The sequence below is a fragment of the Oryza brachyantha genome, chromosome 6 (genome assembly GCF_000231095.2).
Source record: "Oryza brachyantha chromosome 6, ObraRS2, whole genome shotgun sequence".
NCBI lineage: Eukaryota > Viridiplantae > Streptophyta > Magnoliopsida > Poales > Poaceae > Oryza > Oryza brachyantha.
Genome location: NC_023168.2, coordinates 15,409,159 through 15,430,951, shown reverse-complemented (window position 1 = coordinate 15,430,951; position 21,793 = coordinate 15,409,159). Strand labels below are relative to the sequence as shown.

Below are 21,793 nucleotides of genomic sequence, written 5' to 3'. Positions count from 1 at the left end.
TAACTTCTACTGTCAATTTAGAAACAAGCAGCTTATGGATATGTTTAAGAGGTTGTGTGTAGAATCAGAGGAAGCTCAACGCGCTTTGGAGGAACTTAGATGAGCTTACAACAAAATAGAGTTTAGAACAATCTACAAGGTCAATATCTACTTGATAAGAAGAGGGGCAAACACCATGTGGAAATTCTCTCATTGGATTGAGAACTAACCTAAAGAAAAATGCTCCCTATTTCATGACAGTGGTGGTGCGAGGTATGGGATAATGACAGCCAATTTGGCAGAGGTGTACAACTACATGCCGGGTGTGAGAGGCCTCCTCCTAGTTGCAATCGTTGAGTTCATAATACACGGAATTTGCAAATATTTCCAGGAGCAATTCAGAGCCACATGACCCAATAAGGCCAACAACATGCTACATTTTGGCAACGTGATTATGGAAGACATTGAGAATAGACGAATTAAAGCAAGCAAGCATTAAGTCATTCCGTAGGGTACATAACAACATAGGTTTGAGATTTTGTGCTGATCGATACGAGAGTAAAGTAAAAGTGCATCTTGAATAAAGACGGGACATACACATGCACTTGTCAGAAGCCAAGACATCTTTACTGGACTTCTTCCCACGTTATTGTGGCTTGTGGCGAGTACGGAATACATGAGAACTATATTTTCAACTAGATAATAACCTAACTATATTTTTTTATTAAACTATCTCCTAATTTACTATGTCACTATTAACCACAAAGTACATTTCTACGGAAAACACATCATTATAATTTAACTACAATCGACATTTATTTCACATATAAAAAAGATTTCGAACACTTACTGGAGTCGGTCGTGAAAATCCAGCAGGGCTTGCCCACAACACATACCTCCCTAAACTCTGACTCTGTGGAGTGGGGAGGGTTCAAATAAGGGTGAGGGAGTAGATGTCAGCCTTTTATGGGCCTGGCGTATAAAACGCCAAGGTAGAGGGCAGCAAGGGGGACGCCTACAAAAAGACCATCCCTGGCCTCGGGTGCGTGTGCCTTTTTGCATTCTACCCCCTTGCCGTCCTCTATGATGGTACCAAGGGGCCTGAATGGAAAAAGTCATTGCCCTCCTCAATAGGTGTCACCCGTGACCGCCGTGTCGTCTGTCACATTAGCTATTACGCCTTTTCAGAGGACATTTTAAGCATCTCGCCCTCTGATTGGACGCAAGGAGGTTAGATTTTCATTTTTTTAAAATAGAAATCTAATTCTATAAATATTTTTTAAAAAAATAAATAATAAAAAAATCGAGCTTCCTGAGGTATGTGACTACCCGGATTCAGCCAGGGACAACCCTACCCCGCCAGCCCAAAATACCCCCAATAGGCCATTACTGCTAGGGCAAAAGCCCATGAGGGTGAGGGGATGAGAAGGCCGAAGACAGTCTGGTCTCTCTCGTGTCTCCTCCTATTCATCTGCCCGCCGCGCTGCCGCAGGCTGCTCTCCCATCTCTGCCCTAGACATCTCCCTGCCACTGCCAACTGCCACTCGCCCAGCGCCAGCCCGTCTCTTCCTTGTGGTGTCGTCTGTGTGGAGTGCGCAGCGTGCGAGATGGTCGCCGCCGCTGTCACGCCGTGGTTAGTCGCAGGCCACCCGCCTGCCAACCTCGTGTGCTTTGGCGGCTGCACCTGCCCACCACCCGGCGCCCGTCACCGTCCAACCAGCCATCTGCCACCAAGGCCCTGTTTAGTTCCAAAAAATTTTATCAAAAAAATCACATCAAATTTTTTGATACCTGAATAGAGTATTATAAATAAACCGAAAAACTAATTGTACAGTATAATTGTACAGTTATGTGAGAAATCGTGAAACGAATATTTTGAGCCTAATTAGTACATGATTAGCCATAAGTGCTACAGTCACCTATGTACTAATGATGGATTAATTAGGCTCAAAAGATTCTTCTTGTGGTTTTCATGCCAGCCGTGAAATTCTTTTTTTCATTTTTGTCCGAGAACCTCTTCCGATCAAACATCTCATGTGACATCGTCTCATGTGACATGTAAAAATTTTCATTTCACCAACGGCCTCGCGTGCATCACCCTCGTGCAGTCGCAACTTGCCACGTCGTCGGCTCGCCTTGGGCCACCTGCCCATCTGTCGACATGCCCTACAAGGCTACGACCCTACCTCCAGTCCAATCCAGGTTAGGTCGTCGACATCCTTTGATTAATCATAGGGCGTGTTTAATTCACAAAAACAAAATTTTTAGGTGTTACATCGAATGTTGAAAAAAAAATTTAGACACAAATAATAAAAACTAATTTCATAACTCGCCTTGAAACCGTGAGACAAATCTTTTGAGCTTAATTAATCTATCATTAGCACATGTGGATTACTGTAGTATTTATAGCTAATCATGGACTAACTAGACTTAAAAGATTCGTCTCGTGATTATCCTAACTGCGCAATTAGGTTTTTAGCTATATTTAGTGCTATACATATATCCAAAGATTCGATGTGATGTTTTTAAGAACTAGACTATGATGTTTTTGGGAACTAAACAATGCCTTTAGATCGAAACAAGAAGTCTAGAGTTTAGACAGCCATGATTTCTGAATTTACTAGGTGGCCAGTAAATGCGTATAGTATTTCTTCCATTGTTCATTTCCTAGCAAAATGCACATGCACATTTATTCCAAGACCTTGCAAATTGCAATACTACATATTAATTAAATAAACAGAATTATGACATTCTGCAAATTTCTTCTGTCTTCAGGAATGTTGAAAATTACACACTTTTATATAGTCACCGTTTAGAGAAGTAATATTTATAGCCTATGGATACTCATTCATTTGGTATATTTTGACCATAGTACTACGTATGTGGCTACACGCAAACAAAATTAGGCACCTCCTCATTTTGCTCTAAGCTCTATGGTTGCCCAAGGATGCAGGCCACATGTCGCTCACTATTCCTGTTTTGTATGTGATGCCAACTTGTGTATAGGACTACCTAGATAGAAAAATTTCAACGTCACTAATATGAGTATTGTTAGTGCATATTGCTAAAAAGACGCATTGTCTAGCTATTACAAATGTGCATCGGAAAATGAGGGAGTATAGTCAGGGAACATGCTCTAGTAAACACACCCTAAGTCAATTTACAAACTATCATTTGTCTTCACCTATCGCAATACTAGGATATTTTGCTAGTAAATAATTAAGGATAACACAAGGTCGATCATTCTTGGAATATTAGGCCGTAAACGTCCCTAGAGTCCAGGCACATGCTTTCAGCCGGACCGACTCGGGCCCAATGTTTAGGTCATGCCCATACTTTTCATCATCCTAGGATATCATGTCTTGGGCCCGCCAAGGAAAGCACTGAGATAGATATCTTGATCAGGGACGGCAGTTTCCCTAGTAGGACCAGGGACAGACCAAAAAAATTCCGGCAGAGCCTCGAAATTCAATACCCGCTGTAAATTTGGGACAATAGACCTAATTACTTATAGAAAATTTTAAGGTTCTCCAAGTATATTTGAACCATCCAGGTGTTTGATTCAATGGATGATACAGTCTCTTACCTTGCTAGAGGTAATACTTCATTACAACGAAATAAAATAAAGTATTTATGTTGCATATGCCATTAAGAACAACCAGGTTAATAAGGTAAGTAAATATTTGTAAATTGAACTCACAGCTATAATTTGTTAAAGGCACCAATAATACTTCAAACATGTGAAATCAGATAGAATATTACACACATAATTTAATTGTAAATCGTTGTAAAAAATAATAGTGTCTACAAAGGCGCTTATGAAATTCAATTTAATTTTATGGTATCCAGTTTATATTTTAGCATGATCTCAAATATGACAACGTTGACATGTTAAACTTAATTACATGTAAAATTATTAAAAATTGCGATCAACTACTGCTAAATTTGTATCCCAAATTGATGGCATGCACGACTAATTACACATTAAGTTTGTAAAAAATAATTATCAGTGTCAGTTTTTTCCTTCTTTCACGGTGATCTTTTAATTGAGATAAATACAATATTTTTATTTGAAAAATGGATAATCATCAATGGCGGAGATACATTTGAGCTCTTAGAGAGGTAAGTGCTAACTCCTCAATTACTTATACCTTCGATAAACCCTAACCCTATTTTATCCACGTTCTCTCAACTCTTTCTTCTCACCTAGCCATCATCACCCTATCCACTTCTCCGGTCTCCAATTTTGACCTCTCCACTTACCTTCTCCGTCGTTACCATGCCCCATCTCCTGTCCATCGCTGTTACCCGCGCCAAAAATCACCCTACGCCTGCCATCACGCCCCATCTCTTCTCCTCCTCTTCGATGCATCCCATCTCCTCTCTGTCACTGCCACGGCCTGTGGCCATTGCCCTGACCGTCACAACCAGCCAATGCGTGTTTGCCCCCTGCCTCTCTTCCTCCGCAGTTTTTCCAGCGGACGACGCTGACGTGACCTTGCCTGCCAGGAACCTCGCCAAGTCACCTTCCCCCATGGGCCCCGGTCAAGGCCCTGGATCCGTTGGGGGTCAAGGTCATTCTTGCCCAACCTAGTTCTAATATACCCCGTTGCGAACCCTGCTCTCGATGAACTGACATGATCGACAATTCGACAAAAAGAACCAAACACGTACAAGGGATGCTGCACGATGAAGTTTGAAACCAATAAAATGATCGAATCTCTAATACTCTAATACCATCTAAGAAACATTGGACAAAAGAAGACACAAATTTTAACGTGGAAAACCTCTCCAAAATAAAGAAGGGAAAACTACGGGAGTAAAATCAACTAATATCAGTATATGGTTACATGCTATGATTTCACAACCTCCACGACATAGATAGCAAACGCGGCTGCAGAAAGCAACCCTATGGCTGACCAAGGCAGTACGGTCCTGGCCGCTTTGGAGCTACCTCTTGCAGCTAAAGCCTGAAGCAGAGTGTGGTTTATGAGCCCCAAGCCTGAAGCAAACGCCGAGGTAGGTAAGAACATGCAGATCTTAAGGGCCACCTTTTTCTCATCAGTTTTACGGTCGTCCCCAAGAAAGCCACCGAATAGAGCCATGACTATCCCCAGAGAGCACGCCGTCATCTTGCTCGCCATGTCTGCCATCAACTTGAGCTGTGCCTCGATGTCGCCGACTTGCAAGGTTTTCTGGTCTGTGCAGTACTGGATGACGAATTGAACGGTAGCAGCCAAGGCGAGGGGCACCAACGTGGCTAGCACGTACCACTTGAGGATTCCGAAAGACGCGGCGAGAGCGGCGACCGCAAGAAACAAAAGGAGGACGGCATTGGCATACGGGATCATTCTGGCGACGAACTCCCTGAGCTTTGGTTTCTCGCTCTCCATTGCCTTCATCAACAGCATCGTCAGGAGCATGCTTAGCAGTGCTGTGCTGAACATGGACATGACGGCGACGTGCACGGAGCCGGAGATGGCGCCGCCGCTTCCGCTGCCTCCCTTGTACACTCCGAAGAGAACACCGACCAGGCCAGCGAACGACATGGCGGTGATGGCCGAGGTGATCTTATAGCCGGTTTCCATCTCCTTCTGCGCGTTGATCTCAGGCGTCGGTTCTGCCATCTCCGTCTTCTCGTTGATCTCAGGCGCCGGTGCTGCCATCTCCATATCCGTGTTTTTGTCGGTCTTGCTGCTCGGGCACGGGCGATAGTACATGTACATAATAGCAACCGGCAACAGTAGCGCTGCGAGGATGACGACGAGGCCGATGTAGATGTAAGGCCTGATGAACGGCATAACTACCAGCAGATAGAGTATTGTTAGAGCCGGTAGGACGCTGCAGGTGTAGAAGAGGCATCTGGACAGGGTGCGGTGGAGCCCGGAGATTTGGCGCTCCATGGCACCCGGAAGCTGCATGCTCAGGAGCATAAAGGAAGAGCCACAGACGAAAGACGAGAGGGCAAGAAACATCGCGATGTCGAGGTACAAGGCTTTCCGCCCCTTCACAAGCGGGCTGAGGAAGAAGCCGGTCATCCCCACAGAGACGGATAAGCTGGCAACCAGCGCGCCGAACTCGATGTCCTTCTGGAGCTTGGCCTTCTGTTCGTTAGCTTTGCGGACTTCTTCCTCCTCCTCCCTCTCAGCTGCAGAAGCGGCTTTCCGATCCTGCAATAATGGAAGACATTTCGCTTAGCCGAGAGACCACTTTCCTTTATACCCGTGCAAATCATGCACCCGTTGGAACATTTTACGCCAAGAAAGAGATTAAACTACTTAAGCTATTTCACTAATAGAGATGTATTTATCTACTTACTCTGTTCTAAACTATACTACCTCTGTTTCATATTATACGACTTTTTAGGCTTGTCTAAATTTATCAATTAATGAATGTATATAATTTATATATATATCTAGATTCATTAGCATTAATATGAATATAGGCAAGGTTAGAAACTCTCACATTGTGAAACGGAAGGAGTAACTATTTTTTAAAACATGTCCACTTTTAAACTTTACTATTAATACTGACAAAATCAAAAAGATCAATCACATGAGAACGATGTTACTAAATTAACGATTAAACAAACTATCATAATACATAAATCTTTTTATTTGAACTAATTTATTTTTATGGATGGAGTAATTGATAATAAAATATATTAAGTATGATCAACTATACCCTAATCTATATTTTTTAACAACAAAATACACAAACTATCTATAATAAAAAAAACTAATCTGATAAGTTAATACGAACGTATAACAAAATATATTTATTATCATTAAACACTAACAATGAAGATTAGCATATGGATGTTTTTGGTTCCAAGGTTTAGCTAAAATAGGTTAGAGCATCTCATTTTTACATGTGCTTGGTTTAGCAGAACCTAGGAATATTCTTCTCATTGTGATATGATCCAACCAATTTTTCCCCAAAAGCCAATGAAGCACGAATATTTCCTCTTCAACCTCATCCATCCTTGCCCACTAGCCAAATACACTTAAAATTTAGATGGCCGTTTTGCCGTCTATGGATTTCATTACAAGCGTATTCCGTCTAGGAATATCATTACAAACAAACACATATCTAAAATAACTCTTCGACAACAATATACTTCATCTATTACAAAACGTAAGTATATCTGATACAGTACTATATTTACTCAATAAATCACTTTTCATTCTAAATTCTTCTCATTTTATCCCAATCAACCATCCGACTCCCAACAACTTCTTATTTATTAAGCGGTATAATAATCTTTTCTTTTTAAATTTCGAATATTCTAAACAACCTAGAAATACTTATACTTTGATGGATGCAGTATAGTATATCCCTATTTTAGATGTGGTTCTTGTAATCTTATAATCTACATAATTGATTACTATATATTTCAATCTATTACTAACAAGGTGCATTTCGATAAAAAGGTAGATGATCATAATGGAACCTAGATAAATTACCCTTAAAGGGGTTTATCTGAGAGCAACTTGCTTAGGATTAGACCAGGGATTAAATCAATAATTTTATAAGTATCTGTTCAAACTCGGGTCATAGTTAACCGAGCAAGTTGGACATTGAACTTCCCATTTCATCTTGGGGCTAGCCTAAACCAGCCTTCTCGACTATCTCTCGTCGAACTTTTATGATTCTTTTGAACTTTTTTGTCTTTTGTTTTTAAAACTAAACTCTCTCACAACTTTTATACCTAACATTTTTATCATGCCACCTCGTCTGACGTGATCAAATAACACTGCTATATCATGAAGAGTTGGAGTGGTGGTATTATTCTTTTGTCATATTATTATCGCAATGAGAGCTAAATAACCATCTCACTCCGTTAAATGGTAATGTTATTTAGCCATGTTAGGTGAGGTGACATAACTAAAAGGGTTAGATCTGATAATAAGTTGTGTGAGGGTTTAATTTTAAAATTAGAAATAAAAAAGTTTATAAGTAAAAAAAAAATCTCTCTCGTCAAGATCAAGATACTGCACTTTAGTCGGCCAATTTGTATTATTCTATTAGTGCTTTTTGGGTACCCACAATAACTGTTTTTTCACTGTTATGTTGTACGTTTGATCATTCGTTTTATTTGAAAAAAATGATTATAATTGTTATTATTATTACATGATAAAACATAAATAATACTTTATGTGCGATTATTTTTTAAAAAAATATATTTTTTAAAATAGACGAATTGTCAAATATTGGATATGGAATTTAGAAATGTAGTTATATTGGGAGAGAGATAATACTATATTATTAGGTTCTTGTAGATGAATTTAAAAGGCTGAGAGCGTGCCTGTGTCTAATGGACTAGTTGGGTTGGGCCTATGAAAAGTAGGGTTCTTTTGTTTGGAGAAGGCGTGCACGCTTTTTTATTGTGTGTTTATTTAATTTTGCCCCATGAGGTGATTACTGTTGTCCATAAGTAATTGCATACCTTTTCAACTTCAGTTCATGATTTAATTAGTCAACAGATGGATTAGTCGGGCGCATGACATCAGTCACGGTCAAATTTGTCCGTTTCGATAGTGCACAGTCTACACGTCAGATAGGTTAAATTTGTCCATTTCAATGAGTAGCAGACAACTGACCGTTGTACCGAACCAACTGACCGTTGTACCAACTGATAACAGCTCGCCAACCAGCAATCCAGCACCATGACCAACGTAAGACGATGCAACTCATAAGTCACAATCCAATCCAGGTGGTGCTCATCCTCATCCAACCAACAACAGATCTGCCTCCAACTACACTATCCCAATATCTAGCCGACAAGCGGCAGTTTCATATCAGATCAGATCGTTCCTGGAGTATCCATTTGGGTATGTTTAATGGTAGAGTTGTTGTGAGCTCTATCTTAAAACACGTCAGCACCAAGAGTTTATTTTATAATGATACGTACAAAGGTAAAGTCACTTTCTATTAATGTAATAAAATATTTTTATTACGTTTTCTTTTTATACACCCTCATGCAAGAAAGTTTTCTTTGATACTCCCTCCATCCCAAATTAATCATCATATAAGAGCAAAGGAGAAATCCCAAATTGATCATCATATTAGAGAAGATAGCTTATTATGCATTAATTGTAGTACGAATAATCCTTCGGTTTACACGCACATTAAATGCTTCCATGCAACCATCCAATCAGCTTTAATGTGATTTGCAAATTTTGATTTTCCATGGATACATGCATCTTGGGATTTCTAACTTTAGTTTTTTCAATGTTAATTAAATAAACTCTTGGTCTTTGTACACATTCCTTATATGATGATCAATTTGGGATGAAGGGAGTATATGCTAAGAGTCGACTCTAAGCCATTGTCATGCATGACAATAACTTTTCTCTCTCCTTCTCTTTCATGCACGTCGCCAAATTTACTTATGTGGCGAACGAGAGAGTCAGCTAATAAACATCTCTGTACGTGCCTTTAATCTGTCACCAGTTGCTTAATCATCTGTCACCCTGTCGCGAGTTGATTCACGTTTGGAAAGTCTGATTCTCGTTTGGAAAGTCGATCGATCGGTCGGGCGAAGTGCACGAAACGAAGACGAAGAAGTCGCCGTCGTAGAAGTAAAACTGGTGCAAAAATTCCCGAGGAAAAAAAAAAGAAGCACGAAAGAAAAAAGGTATCCGGCTTTACCCGGTTGTAGTCATGACCAGTTTGTGGCACCGGCGGGATAGCGACGGCCTTCGAGTCGCCGGCGCGGGAGTGCATCGAAATCTGGAAGCTTGATGCTGGAAGGAAGCGATCGAGCTTGCAACTATCATTACCAAGTTGAGCAGAATTAACATAAATCAGGAGGAGAAGAATTGGATTTGCCCCCGGTCTCGGTGAGAGTGCTCACCTGCTTTAGCAATTTTGCTAGTCTGATGCGAGGATGGGGCGCTTGCTCCTCCGCCTCCGCTCCGTGCTTTGCTTGCCTCGCCGGTCGTGGCCACCATGGTATTATTCGTATCCATCAAGCAGTTCGCCTTCTAATCTCTGCAATTATTTACAGAGGAACACACGATCATCTTTGAAGCTCGTCATCGGATTTTCTTTTTCTAATTTAAAGAACCCCTTTGTGCGAAAGAACAAAATATATTGGACCGTGTCAGGCCCGTATCATTTAGCTTCAACCTCGGACCTAAGTATCAGATCGAGATGATCATAGCCTGCGGTTGTATGAACGAAAGCTCAAATTTTAGCGGGGATGTACCATGTATAAATTATAGCCGCTCAACCCTCCAAAACGAGATGTAAGAAGGGGATCAAAATCGAGCTGGTTCGCATCGTTTTCCCTTGTGTATAAACGGAAAAAAAATCAAAAGAAACGAAGCAAATCACTGAACTCTGAATAAATTTGGAAAGGAAAACAACCCACCAATCCAACAGACAGATCAACACCACCCACAAATTGAAGAGAATCATCAATCATACTAGCTCAAAGATACGTGAGCAACTCAGCAAATGAATTCAAGCACACTTACCCTTTCCAGCAACAAGCCGCTGGATTGACAGACTCCCAAATACGTGCGACCATGAGAGAGAGAGAGCGTGAAAAATAGAGAGAGAGTTGAGAATTCCAAGTAACTGTCTCTCTCTCTCTTTCTACTAGCTCGTAGCAAATTTTGTGGAAGACGGGAATAGTGCGATGGGATGAGATGAAAAACTAAGCGTGGAGAAAGAATTATATTTTGAAACAAATGTAAATACTAAAAGTAGATATATTTTATGATAGACAGAATATCAAATAGTACATGCACAATAAACATAATTTGTTTTATTTCGGTGATGTCCAGTTTTAGTCTTGAATTGCTCAAAGTTCATTTTTGAACATACAATTTTACCATCAACCTTTAAAATCCGGATTAAAAACACCCTATAAAACATATTTTGCCAGGTTTTATTTGGTGGAGCTACATACCTAGGCAAATTAAAAGAAAGGACTTTCATGTACGTAAGCGCTGACGTAGATGGGACCGGATCATCTGCATTAGTATCCTCCGTATTAGAAGCTAATACCACTACAAGAATTAAATGATAATATTTTTTGGACCAAGGAATTAAATGATAATTTAATTCTACAATTTATACCTAAGGGAAAAATATAATATAATATTTAGAATACGAAAAAAAAAATTTTTGAAAGTCAATTATAGTTGGATTTATTTTTTGTACATAACCAGAAATTTATATAATGATAATATAATATAATATTTATAAATTTTATATGTCATGACCCAGAAAAATATTAATTAACAATTTATTTCTTTAATATTTTCTTTGGAATAAGTTTAAAATGCAAAAGCAAGGATAGGTTAAAATTTATAGAAATTTTCAACATGAAAATAGTCAAGATAAAATTTTATTAAACACTTCGTGTGCTCATCAATTTTTTAGATTTTTCTAGGAATTATTTGAGCACGTGAAGTATTCTTAACAAATAAAAGATCATTTCAGTATTTAAATTAAATCTCAAATCTTTAAAAACTATCCCAGCTTTGGGCCACCTTCGGCCCAGCAACTCTCTCTCCCCTGTTTTGATCTGGTCACTAGAGTCCAACTCTCCTCCCTTCTCCTTGGTTTCAGGCCAAAGAAAGTCCAATTCTCGTCCCTCTCCCTCTCTTGTTTTCTTGTTTAGTTATTGCACCATTATATGAAGAACACGTAAACATTATTATCTTGTATATATTATTTTATTTTTTATATGTAATAGAGTAAGTATAAGTTGTCTATTATAAGCTTCAATAATTTTGGAGTCGATTTACTATTTTCTATATTAAAAATATGTTAATTGAATTTCTACATGATTACATAAATTAATTCAAAATTGAACTACAAGTGCATCTAATAAAACACCAAAAATTACAGAAAAATAATATTTAGGCTCATATGTTCCATTATAGCCCATGTCCTTGAGATAGATGAAAAATTAATTTGTCTTGTAAGTATAATTCAATTTTCTATCCCTAAATAAACACATAATAATTACAACAATATGTATGTTTCGTCAGAAAATTATGCAAAATGATATGACACCAATTTTTTGTTCATAAACTTACCATAAAAAATAAAATGATTTTAATAAAGTGAGACCATACATTGTTCATAAATAGATACATTTGTCTTCACTTATTAGAAACTACATGAGAGATGTATCAATTTGTGAATAATGCATGATCCGATTTCATTAAAACAATGTAAGTTTTTTATGACAAGGTTGTGGACCAAAAATATGATGTCATGTTAGTTTACATAATTTTCTGACCACATATATATAGATATTACTGTAATTACTGTGTGATAATTTAGGGACAGAAAATTGGATTGTCCTTATAAGACAATTTAATTTTTCAACCATCTCTAGTATGTAGGTTAGAATGGAACACATAAGCCTAAATATATTTTTTTTGCAATTGTTTTTATCTTATAAGAGGCACACATAGTTCAATTTTAAATTAATTTGGATAACCGTATAGAAATTTATTTAATGTATAGAAAATTACAGAAAAATAATATTTATGATCATATGTTCCATTATAGCCCATGTTCTGGAGACCAGATGGGAAATAAAATTATATTCTATGGACAATTCAATTTTCTATCCCCAAATTACCTCATAATAATTACAATAATACATAAATTTGGTCTAAAAATTCTACAAGCTGACATGACAACAGATTTTTGGTCTATAAGCTTTCCAAAAAAAACTTAGTTAGTTTTAATAAAGTGGGTTCATACATTGTTCACAAATTGATATTCTTATAACTCAAAACAAATGTATATTTTGTGAACTATATTAAAAACCACTTCGTTGGATGAAAAAATGATCCAAATAAAAGTTATAGATATTGATAAGTTATACAACTTTGATATCGATAACTTTTTCAGTTGAAGTCATCTAGTATTGAAAAATGTTGTTTGAACTTGTCATAATTTGAAATTCAAATTCAAATTATTGAAACAAAGTCATATGACAAAATGACGAAAAAAAGTTGTACATTTTGACAAGTTATACAACTTTGTTGTTGATAACTTCTTGAGTTAAAATTATTTAGTATTTAAAAATAGTTTTTAAACTTGTCAGAATTTGAAATTCAAATTTTATATATTTCAATCAAACTCGGATGGAGAAATGACCAAAAGAAAAAAGGTAGATCTAAATGAGTTCTACAACTTTGTTTTTTATAACCTTTTCATAGGAGGTGATTTAGTGCCATAAAAATTGAATCAAAATTTCCAGCAAAAATTTCCCTCCTCACTGTTTCAAAATTGTCATCCTCCTCTTAGAGCATCCCCAATAGCTTATCTAAATTTGGTCATCCATATCTTTATTTGGATGATCATCTAAAACATTTTCATCCTTCATATCGCTTTATACTCCAGCAGATCATCTATATATGTGTTGACGTCAAAATTTGAACGTTAACGTGTTACACATGAAGGCCTGAGAGTCAATCTTAGACAGCTCCAGTGCAGGACCTAATTTTTTAGAATGATGCGCGGACGTGCCAGTCAGTTTGATCCTGCAACTGACAAGATAAAGAGTAAAAAGCAAACCAATCGGTTATCGAGCCGATAGGTGACTAATAATCTAATCGATCGGATGTTTATGCTGCAACGGTTAGTCGATAGGCAAAGCAATCGGTTGTAAAAAGCTTGGACCGGCTAGAAACTCGATAGAAATAGGCTTGAATTAAATATTAGACCAACATAATCCGTCAAGTCACTTATTAATCTTAGTCGATCAGACAAGCCCCTATAACCAGATCGAACTGGACATACAGAGATTGGACTTAACCAAGACAGTATGCAGTCAAGCACGATATGATTATAGGAAACATGAAGATTAATAAGGCTAATAAATAAACCGACGAATTACTTGGAATAAACAATGAATCATATCTTACAACCGGCTAAAACCAATTTGCATGTAATTCTCATAAGCCGATGCAACATAAATAACCGTCGATCTTAACTAAATCCAGCCAATTAGTATAAAAATATTGCAATAATGCAATCGGCTATTCTATTGATGTGAATATGATAAGCACGTAGATCGGCAAAAATTATCGGCTATAGACGGCGGATAAACAACCAAGATCTATAAAATAGCTAGCCCAGATTGCTAAGAATAATTATAGAAGATCGGACCCAACCGAGACAGTTCAAGATTAAACCTAGCAATGTCAGGATAGATATTAAACAGATCTAGATTGCTATCAAGCCAATGAGCCGATGACTGGTAACCTATCGGCCGGTACTCCGATAAAACAATGAGATCTAATATAAACTATCTGATAAATACAATCTACTCTTGATCCTCTATTATTTCTGGAATGAAGGATAGAATGGATGAGCTATTGGGATGCTCCTGCTTCCCCCGTTTCCCCTTCTGCTGACTCAATCAGTTCCTCTCTCACTCTTTCTCTGCTCTCACTCTCTTTCTCTTCCTCTCTCGGTGCCGGCGGCATTGGCAGGACCGCAGGACAGCGGGTGAGTGGCGACGCCGGCGAGCGCCGAGCGGCAGCAACCACCGGGCCTGGGAGGCTGGAGCGAGGCCGAGGCGGGGTCGCGGGTCCGCAGGACGGCGGGAGCCGCCAGCCGGGAGCAGCCGAGGCCACCGAGCGGGGAGCTGGGGGGTCGGCGACGACGGTCGTCGGGGACGGGGAGCCGGCCGACTGGCCGAGCCGCCGCTGCGCCGGGCGCGCGCGGTAGAGCCGGCGTCCGACGACGACGAGCCGAGCGAGGCAGCGTCGCAGCGAGCGTGTTAGCGGGAGCCGGGAGGGGGCGCCGGGGACTGGACCATCGGCGGCCGAGGCGGCGGCGCCGGCGTCACGGGCCCGCGGTGAGGCGAGCTGCAGGCTGCAGCCGGCCGGCGTGCGGCGTCCACTACTCCACTGTCCTGTCTGTCCAGACAGCCAGATTGCAGGGGTAGCAACTCAGCAAGGTAGCAAGCTCCAGCCTCCAAGCTGAATATTTTGATTGATTTCATTTTGTTGTTCAAGTATGATTATATGAACAATTAATTTTGTGCATTGTCAATTTTCCCTGCTCAACCTTCATAAATACTCCCCAAAATTTCATTTTTATCCTACAGATTGCCAGTGTTTAGCTTTCTCTTTTTCTTCTTCTCATTGCTTGCCCTCCACTAGTTGCAATCTGTTGAGCTTTCTGAATATTCTAGCGTTCTACAGCAAAAACCCTTATAATGTGGTTGACAGGATGAAAACTTTGTGATTGGTACTTTGTAATTGTTGGTTCCTGATTCATATATCAGTCCATAGTTGCAACAACCGTGATCCCAGTCAGCTCAGCTGAACTTTCGATGTAATTATTTAGTTAACATTGCCAGTTCTGCTGTCATAAGATGTGTAAATATATATGCTCTGTATTCCATAACGGTGGCCTTCGATGTGGAACTTTTTACAGTGAGATGTGGGGATGGCAAAGTCAGGAGTATGATCTGCAGAAAGATTTGCTAGCTGGTATGTAACTTACTTTGCATCAGTAGTTCTTCAGCTACCCCCAGCAAAACGAGCTGAGCAATTTGTCTGATTTCAGCAGACTTTGCAGATCCATCTAGCTGTTTGTGGAGTGAAACAAGTCATAATGTGGGTGATGCTTGGAGCATGTTCGATGAGCAAACTCCAATATAACATTGTACAGACATAGATTTTCAGTTCTGTGATATAGGAGGTAAAGGATATCTTTTCTTGTATTATGAGAGACATTATAGTTATAATTAACCACCACTTCTCAGTTAGAACAAGAAGACATGCCTTAATTTTGCTCATTACAACCGTGGATCATGATGCTTGTGTGGACTGTTTCATCATTACTGGATAATATATGAAACATAGATGAGCACTGTCTAGTTACGCATGGAAAATTATTTGTGATATCAGCCAAATCACTTTGTTACTACTGCTTAACTTCTGGAAACACTGACAAGTTGCATTTGTCTATTGGTGATCTTACATGAGCTATGCCTTTTGTTTTCTTACACTGTGGCTTGCTCTCACATAGTATCACAATCTAACTATTACCTGTATTGACCTTGGTTATATGCTGATCTGCTTTATTTACAGGTGCAAGAGAAGAAAGTAAAACAAGTTTCAGTTATAAATTTGGACAATTCTCGGAGTGTAGGGGCTGGTAGCACTTCTAGTTCAAGTACTAGTAGTTCTAGGGCAGTATGTAGCTGCAAGCATATGTTTCTTCAATCTCTGTTGTCTGTTCATTTGGATTTACTTTCTCATTGTCATGGATACATGGGACTTGTTAATGTTATTAGGTTTGAATCTGAGATGTATGAAAAATTGGATTGAATTTGGTGAGCTCAAATTTGGGTCTGTTTAGTGGGATTTGATTTGATTGACAAAATGTGTCAGTTCTGAAATGGGCCTATTTTAAAATGGTTTAGTTCTAAAAAAAAATAATGTACCGTTGTTAAATAATTAATGAGCCAATTTAAAAAACTAATGGGTTGCTAAAAAATTAATGGGTTGTCAGAAAAAATGGGCCATTAAAAAGTAATGAGTTGTTTAAAAATAATTGCTGACGTTAGCTGTCACGTCATTAGTGACACGTCATCATACACGTGTTAACGACCACGTCACCTGCCATGTTGACTGCCAAGTGGCAACCACTATGACGTTTAATTTCGTCATAAAAGTTGGGCCTGGCTAGACTACATGAGCCAAAACTGATTTATGACGGTTAAAAAACATTATAGATTGTGCTGATCCGTGACGATTTGAAGAAAACGTCGGCAGATTTAATCTGTGACGCTCAATAGATGACGATAAGTACAATCATCATAGATAAATTTCTATGACAAATTTTCAGTGATCATGACGATTTTTTTCATCATAGATTAAATAGATTCCTGTAGTGTAGAGAGGGTGGTGTTAGCTTAAATACTACCCATTCAGGCGCTGTTTAGATGCCAAAATTTGTTGGGAATATGTCATGTCGACGCGTACAGTTATACATTTAAAGTATTAAACGTAGTCTAATTATAAAATAAATTTCAGATTTCGATTGGAAAGTGCAAGACGATTTTTTTGAGTCTAATTAATCTGTCATTAGCACATATTGGTAATTATAGCACTTATGGCTAATAATGTACTAATTAGGCTTAAAAGATTCGTCTCACGATTTCTCCCATAACTGTGTAATTAGTTTTAATGTTTATGTATATTTAATACTTTATTTATATTTAAGTGTCCAAAGATTCGATGTGATGTTTTTTAAAAAAAATTTAGGAACTAAACAAGGGACCATCTTCATTGAACGGCTGCAGCTAGCTGTTGTATTTCTATTATCTTTGCTCTTCTACTGTTACTATTATTAGAATGAACTAGTTTATGAGTCTTCATTTTCTTATTAATCCTAGTATTTGTACTTTGTATGGTCCACCAAGAATCATGGTACTATAGTTGTGTTAAGTATTTTGTTTGGTTCACAGAAATGGTCATAAGGGCTGGTTCTTTTTAGCTTAAAATGGCTTGGCTACTCGTATTTCACTAACATATATTTTAAACAATTAAATGGTGCGTTTTGTGTGAAAACTTCTACAAAAAAGTTGGTTTCAAAAAAAATAAATACATTTATTATTTTTTTAATAATTATTACTCAATTAGCCAAGTCAATCATATTGTATTTTTGTGTATGGCTAATGGGCCAAAATAAACCGTTGAACGCGATCTAAGTACATAAGGTACATAAGGTAATTTACATAGAAAAATATATAACCCTAATAATGAGATTAAGTATAAAATGCATCTTAAGAAGGAAGATAACCATATAATCTTTAAGACCTTAGACCAAATGTGGGCTCCCATCATTTCACATTTTCACTATTTAGAAAAACAACGCTGTTTTTATAAACAAAAAATAATTTACATGTAAAATTTTTATACGTGTGTACATAGCAACTCAAAAAAAATGAGAAAAGGAAACAATAATAGAAAAATTACAAATTTAATTCTAAAATTAAGATATAAAATTTTAAGTTTGACTTATAAGCAGTTGTAACATTATCACCAAGTCCACCTCTCTAGTGTCCGAAATGTTTTGCCTTTACCAAATGTTATGACGTACTGTGTTATCTCCGACTATTTTTAAACATATATTTGACCATTTATCTTATTAAAAATAAAACTATTACATAATTAGCATTTATTTTGCCATTGTTTATTTTATCATTAAGAAATTTTAAGCATGGTATTTTTTTTCATATTTGCAAAAATATGAATAAGATTAAATGATCCAACATGTGTCTAAAAATCAACGATATTAAAAATAAAATTGATCAGAGTATAGCAATTAATACATACCATGCATGAGTAGACAACATATTTGCTAAATCAAATTAAGCATAAGCTGAATTTTACTCTTAATAATTTTACATAAGTTAAAAGGTCAATATCATGGAATGGTCATGTACCGATAGCACAACAATAAAGAGCAAAAAGTAATTAATCTCAAAAGAAGTACAAGAGTTTGGTGTAGGATAGGACTAAAGCTAATGCCGAGGGTTGCATTACCTTCTCTAATGCAGACGATCCAGTTCTCCGAGCAATCTCGTGTACGCTTGTTCATCCCGATTTTTCAAATCTCACATAAACGGGCCGTGGTTAGATTTGATAAATAATTTTGAATAGGTCAACATGCGGGCGCCTTTTCAGCTTTGCTGCAATGGCAAAGCGTGTGCGGATTCACCAACTTGCTGTTCCGGCTCCAGCGGCCTCCGTGTACGGATGGCAATTCATTTAACCTTTTTTGTTTTTTATAAAATTTATTGTTTAGATTTAAAATGAGTTAAAGTAAAATTTTGATGGTAATGGACCCAAATTTTTTGTCTATAATTTTTTTACAAAATTTATTGGTTAGATTCAAAATGACTTAAAATGAAATTTTGATGGTTATGGACCTAACTTTCTTGCCTATAAAAGTTTATAAAACTTATTGGTTAGATTCAAAAAGACTTAAAATATTCTTTTTAGAATTTTGAGCTAAAAAATTAAGGATTAATTAGGATTACGAAAGAACCCAAATGTCTTAACTCATTATCACTCCGACCTACGTGAAATAATCAAATTAGATAGGGGCAATTTCGCTGTTACACCTGTTTCGGTTTCTAATACTACTTTTACCCATCATTTTTAGAAATATTATTTTTACCCATATTTTTTTAACTGAACTAACAATCTGTGCCTCTTTTGGAAGAAGAAACCAACGGTGTTAACTTTGAGGTAAAGTAGTCTGTTACCCTTTCTCGCGTATTACACTTTTAACCTTGTTTTTTTTTTACATTTGCTTTTTGCCCTCGTTATCAATCCCAACAGTATATATACATTAACAGAAGTACAATCATCTTTAATTTAACGAAACACCTAATTTTTCTAGTAAAATAACAGAGCTTTATAAAAAATTGGGTATAAATTTAACAACAATTAGAGGTAGCATATCATGTCGAACTGTAATCAATTTTCTGCCCATACTCTATTCATGCTGGAGCATCTCTTGAATGCTGGCTATTTTCTCCATGCTTACAAACTGAAAGAGCCTAAATTATTGGAGCTAACAACATTCAATATAGATATTAAGGGGTGTTTAGATGGGACTAAAACTTTTTAGTTCACGTCACATCGGATGTTTGGACACTTATTATAAATATTAAACATAGACTAATTATAATACTAATTACATAAATGAGAGCTAATTCGTGTGATAAATTTTCAAGTCTAATTAATCCGTAATTAGTGCATGTTTACTGTAGCATCATATAGGCTAATCATATATTAATTAGGCTTAATAGATTCGTCTCACGAATTAGTTCAAGATTATGGATGAGTTTTATTAATAATCTACATTTAATATTTATAATAAGTATTCAAACATCTGATATGACAAGGGCTAAATAATTTTAGCCCCATTCAAACACAACGTAAGTATAAAACAAGATCACATGAGCAAGATATTTTCCCTACCAGAAATATTTACAGGAAATTAACAATAAAAAAATCCACAAATCCTACGACTGCACTGGACCCGGCGAAGGATGGGGGAGGAACTGGCTCACCTTGCACGTGCTTCTCCCAGTCGTCGATTCGCCTCCTGGCCGCCGCCTGAATTAGCCACCGCCGTCGCAAGAAACAACCGTCGCTTCCCCTCCCAGCGGTGATCGCCCAGCGGCTGCCCTCAGCCACCGCCACCGCGAGCCCTCCCAGCTACCTGCCGTCAGCCGTCGTTTCCTACCCACCCCACCCACTGCCTCCCTTCCCAGCAGCCGTCGCTGGCCTCCCCTCACAGACGCCGCCGCCGGCCCTCCCAGCGTCGCCACTGCGAGCCCTCCCAGCCGCCACCTCCCCCACCCAGCGTCCACCGCGAGCCCTCCCAGCAGCCGCGGTCACGAGCCCTCCTAGCCGTCGTCGCTGCCACCGACAGCCAAGCCCATCCCTCCCGCGCGAATGTGTCCAGTTCCACTAGTTGCCTGGTTCCCCTATCTCTGGCTGTAACGTGGGCAAATATGTGTTCTAAAAATTTCGGAATTAGTTTCTTTATTTTTTTTACACATTTCATTTCACTCTGTTGACTGTCTACTAACTTCAATCCAAACGAGGGGCATTCCGTTGGCCCATATTAGAAAAATAGGAGTAAAAATAAAAACTCTAAAAAAGATAAAATCAATATTACACTTCAAAACAGTAGTAATAATGAAATCATCTCAATTAGATAAGGCAGCACTCGCAGTTCACATGGAAGGATCGATAGCCAGCAGGAACCCAACTCATCCACCCCAAGTCATTATGTTTACAGCTTGTTTGCAGCTTCTAGTAAGAGCAAGTTTAATAGTATAGTTAACTACTAGCTCTAATTTATTTATAGTCAATCTAATAGTGAATTCATACAATAGTTACCTACAAAACATGAATACATGATCCCACATGTCGTAGACACATTTTATTTTGGAGCCCATGTATAGCCTGACTATAAATTAATAACCCACTCTATTCTCTCTCCTTTTTATCTCTTTAAAATATGTTTATAGCATGTGATTGCACCTGCTCTAAGGGACTGACCGGCGTTTAGAGGAAAGAGTTAATTGAAGGATTGATTATATATTGGATTTTCATTTCTACTTCTAGTTTCTTGATAGAAGTATACATGTATGTGAATAAGAGGGAGTTTTAAGACGAGTTGTATTTTAAATTATGGTATATGGCTCAGATTTATTCTCTTGTACTTAAAGGATAATTTCCTTTCAAACTATCACCCCTCTCTAGGTTTTGAAGATGTGGAAATTTGCTTCTAAATTTCTCCTGTCAACCCCCTCCCAAAACTCTCACACCCACCATCCAAACAACATAACTAACAACTCATACGCTTGAAACTTTCTATTTCATTATAACCATTGTCTTATCAAACCACACAGTAATAATCACTACTACCTAAGTTTCGTATTAAGATTTTTTAGCTATATCTAAATTCATTTATTGATCTATATTGTATATATGTTTAGATTCATTAGAGTCCATAGGAATAGAGGCAATTAAGATGCCCCATTTTCCGCGCCCACGCTTCCTGAACTGCTAAACGGTGTATTTTTTGCAAAAATTTTTCTATAGAAAATTTATTTTAAAAAATCATATTAAACTATTTTATAATTTTTTAATAATTAATAATTAATTAATCATTTACTAAACTATTACTACGTTTTCTATACCGGGGTAAATTAACTTACCTCCATCCAAAACTAACGCGGGCTGAGTCAGCCAGTGACCGTACCGCCTCTCTTATCCGATTC

At 37.9% G+C, this 21,793-nt stretch overlaps 1 protein-coding gene and 1 long non-coding RNA gene across 10 annotated transcripts; one reads left to right on the top strand and one right to left on the bottom strand.

Moving 5' to 3' along the window:
- Positions 1-4,707: 4,707 nt before the first annotated feature.
- Positions 4,708-21,551, bottom strand: LOC102699319. 8 transcript variants are annotated; one of them, XM_015838785.2, is made up of 5 exons: positions 20,069-21,551; positions 15,478-15,562; positions 9,839-9,975; positions 9,634-9,728; positions 4,708-6,149 (listed from the first exon to the last, which is right to left on the bottom strand). In XM_015838785.2, exons 3-5 carry the CDS (start codon positions 9,951-9,953, stop codon positions 4,833-4,835), a joined length of 1,527 nt encoding a protein of 508 aa, XP_015694271.2. In that variant the 5' UTR covers positions 9,954-9,975; positions 15,478-15,562; positions 20,069-21,551; the 3' UTR covers positions 4,708-4,832. The 8 variants fall into 8 exon arrangements, with proteins under 8 accessions (XP_015694271.2, XP_015694272.2, XP_040380896.1 ...); XM_015838786.2 differs by lacking the exon at positions 20,069-21,551 and adding an exon at positions 18,531-18,905; XM_040524962.1 differs by lacking the exons at positions 15,478-15,562; positions 20,069-21,551 and adding exons at positions 10,193-10,274; positions 10,464-10,619.
- Positions 14,381-16,373, top strand: LOC102705822. 2 transcript variants are annotated; one of them, XR_001550585.2, is made up of 4 exons: positions 14,381-14,926; positions 15,409-15,464; positions 15,544-15,675; positions 16,068-16,373. It is a non-coding gene; the product is annotated as an uncharacterized LOC102705822 (long non-coding RNA). The 2 variants fall into 2 exon arrangements; XR_423613.3 differs by having other exon boundaries at positions 14,383-14,926; positions 15,541-15,675.
- Positions 21,552-21,793: the final 242 nt, after the last annotated feature.

Excerpts from the sequence above, each read along its gene's own strand:
- LOC102699319 (XM_015838785.2), bottom strand. The coding sequence starts at position 9,953 with ATGGATACGAATAATACCATGGTGGCCACGACCGGCGAGGCAAGCAAA. Across the intron at positions 9,729-9,838 it reads TAGCAAAATTGCTAAAGCAG|CATCAAGCTTCCAGATTTCG; the intron begins GTGAGCACTCTC and ends GCTTCCTTCCAG. Across the intron at positions 6,150-9,633 it reads CTGGTCATGACTACAACCGG|GATCGGAAAGCCGCTTCTGC; the intron begins GTAAAGCCGGAT and ends CCATTATTGCAG.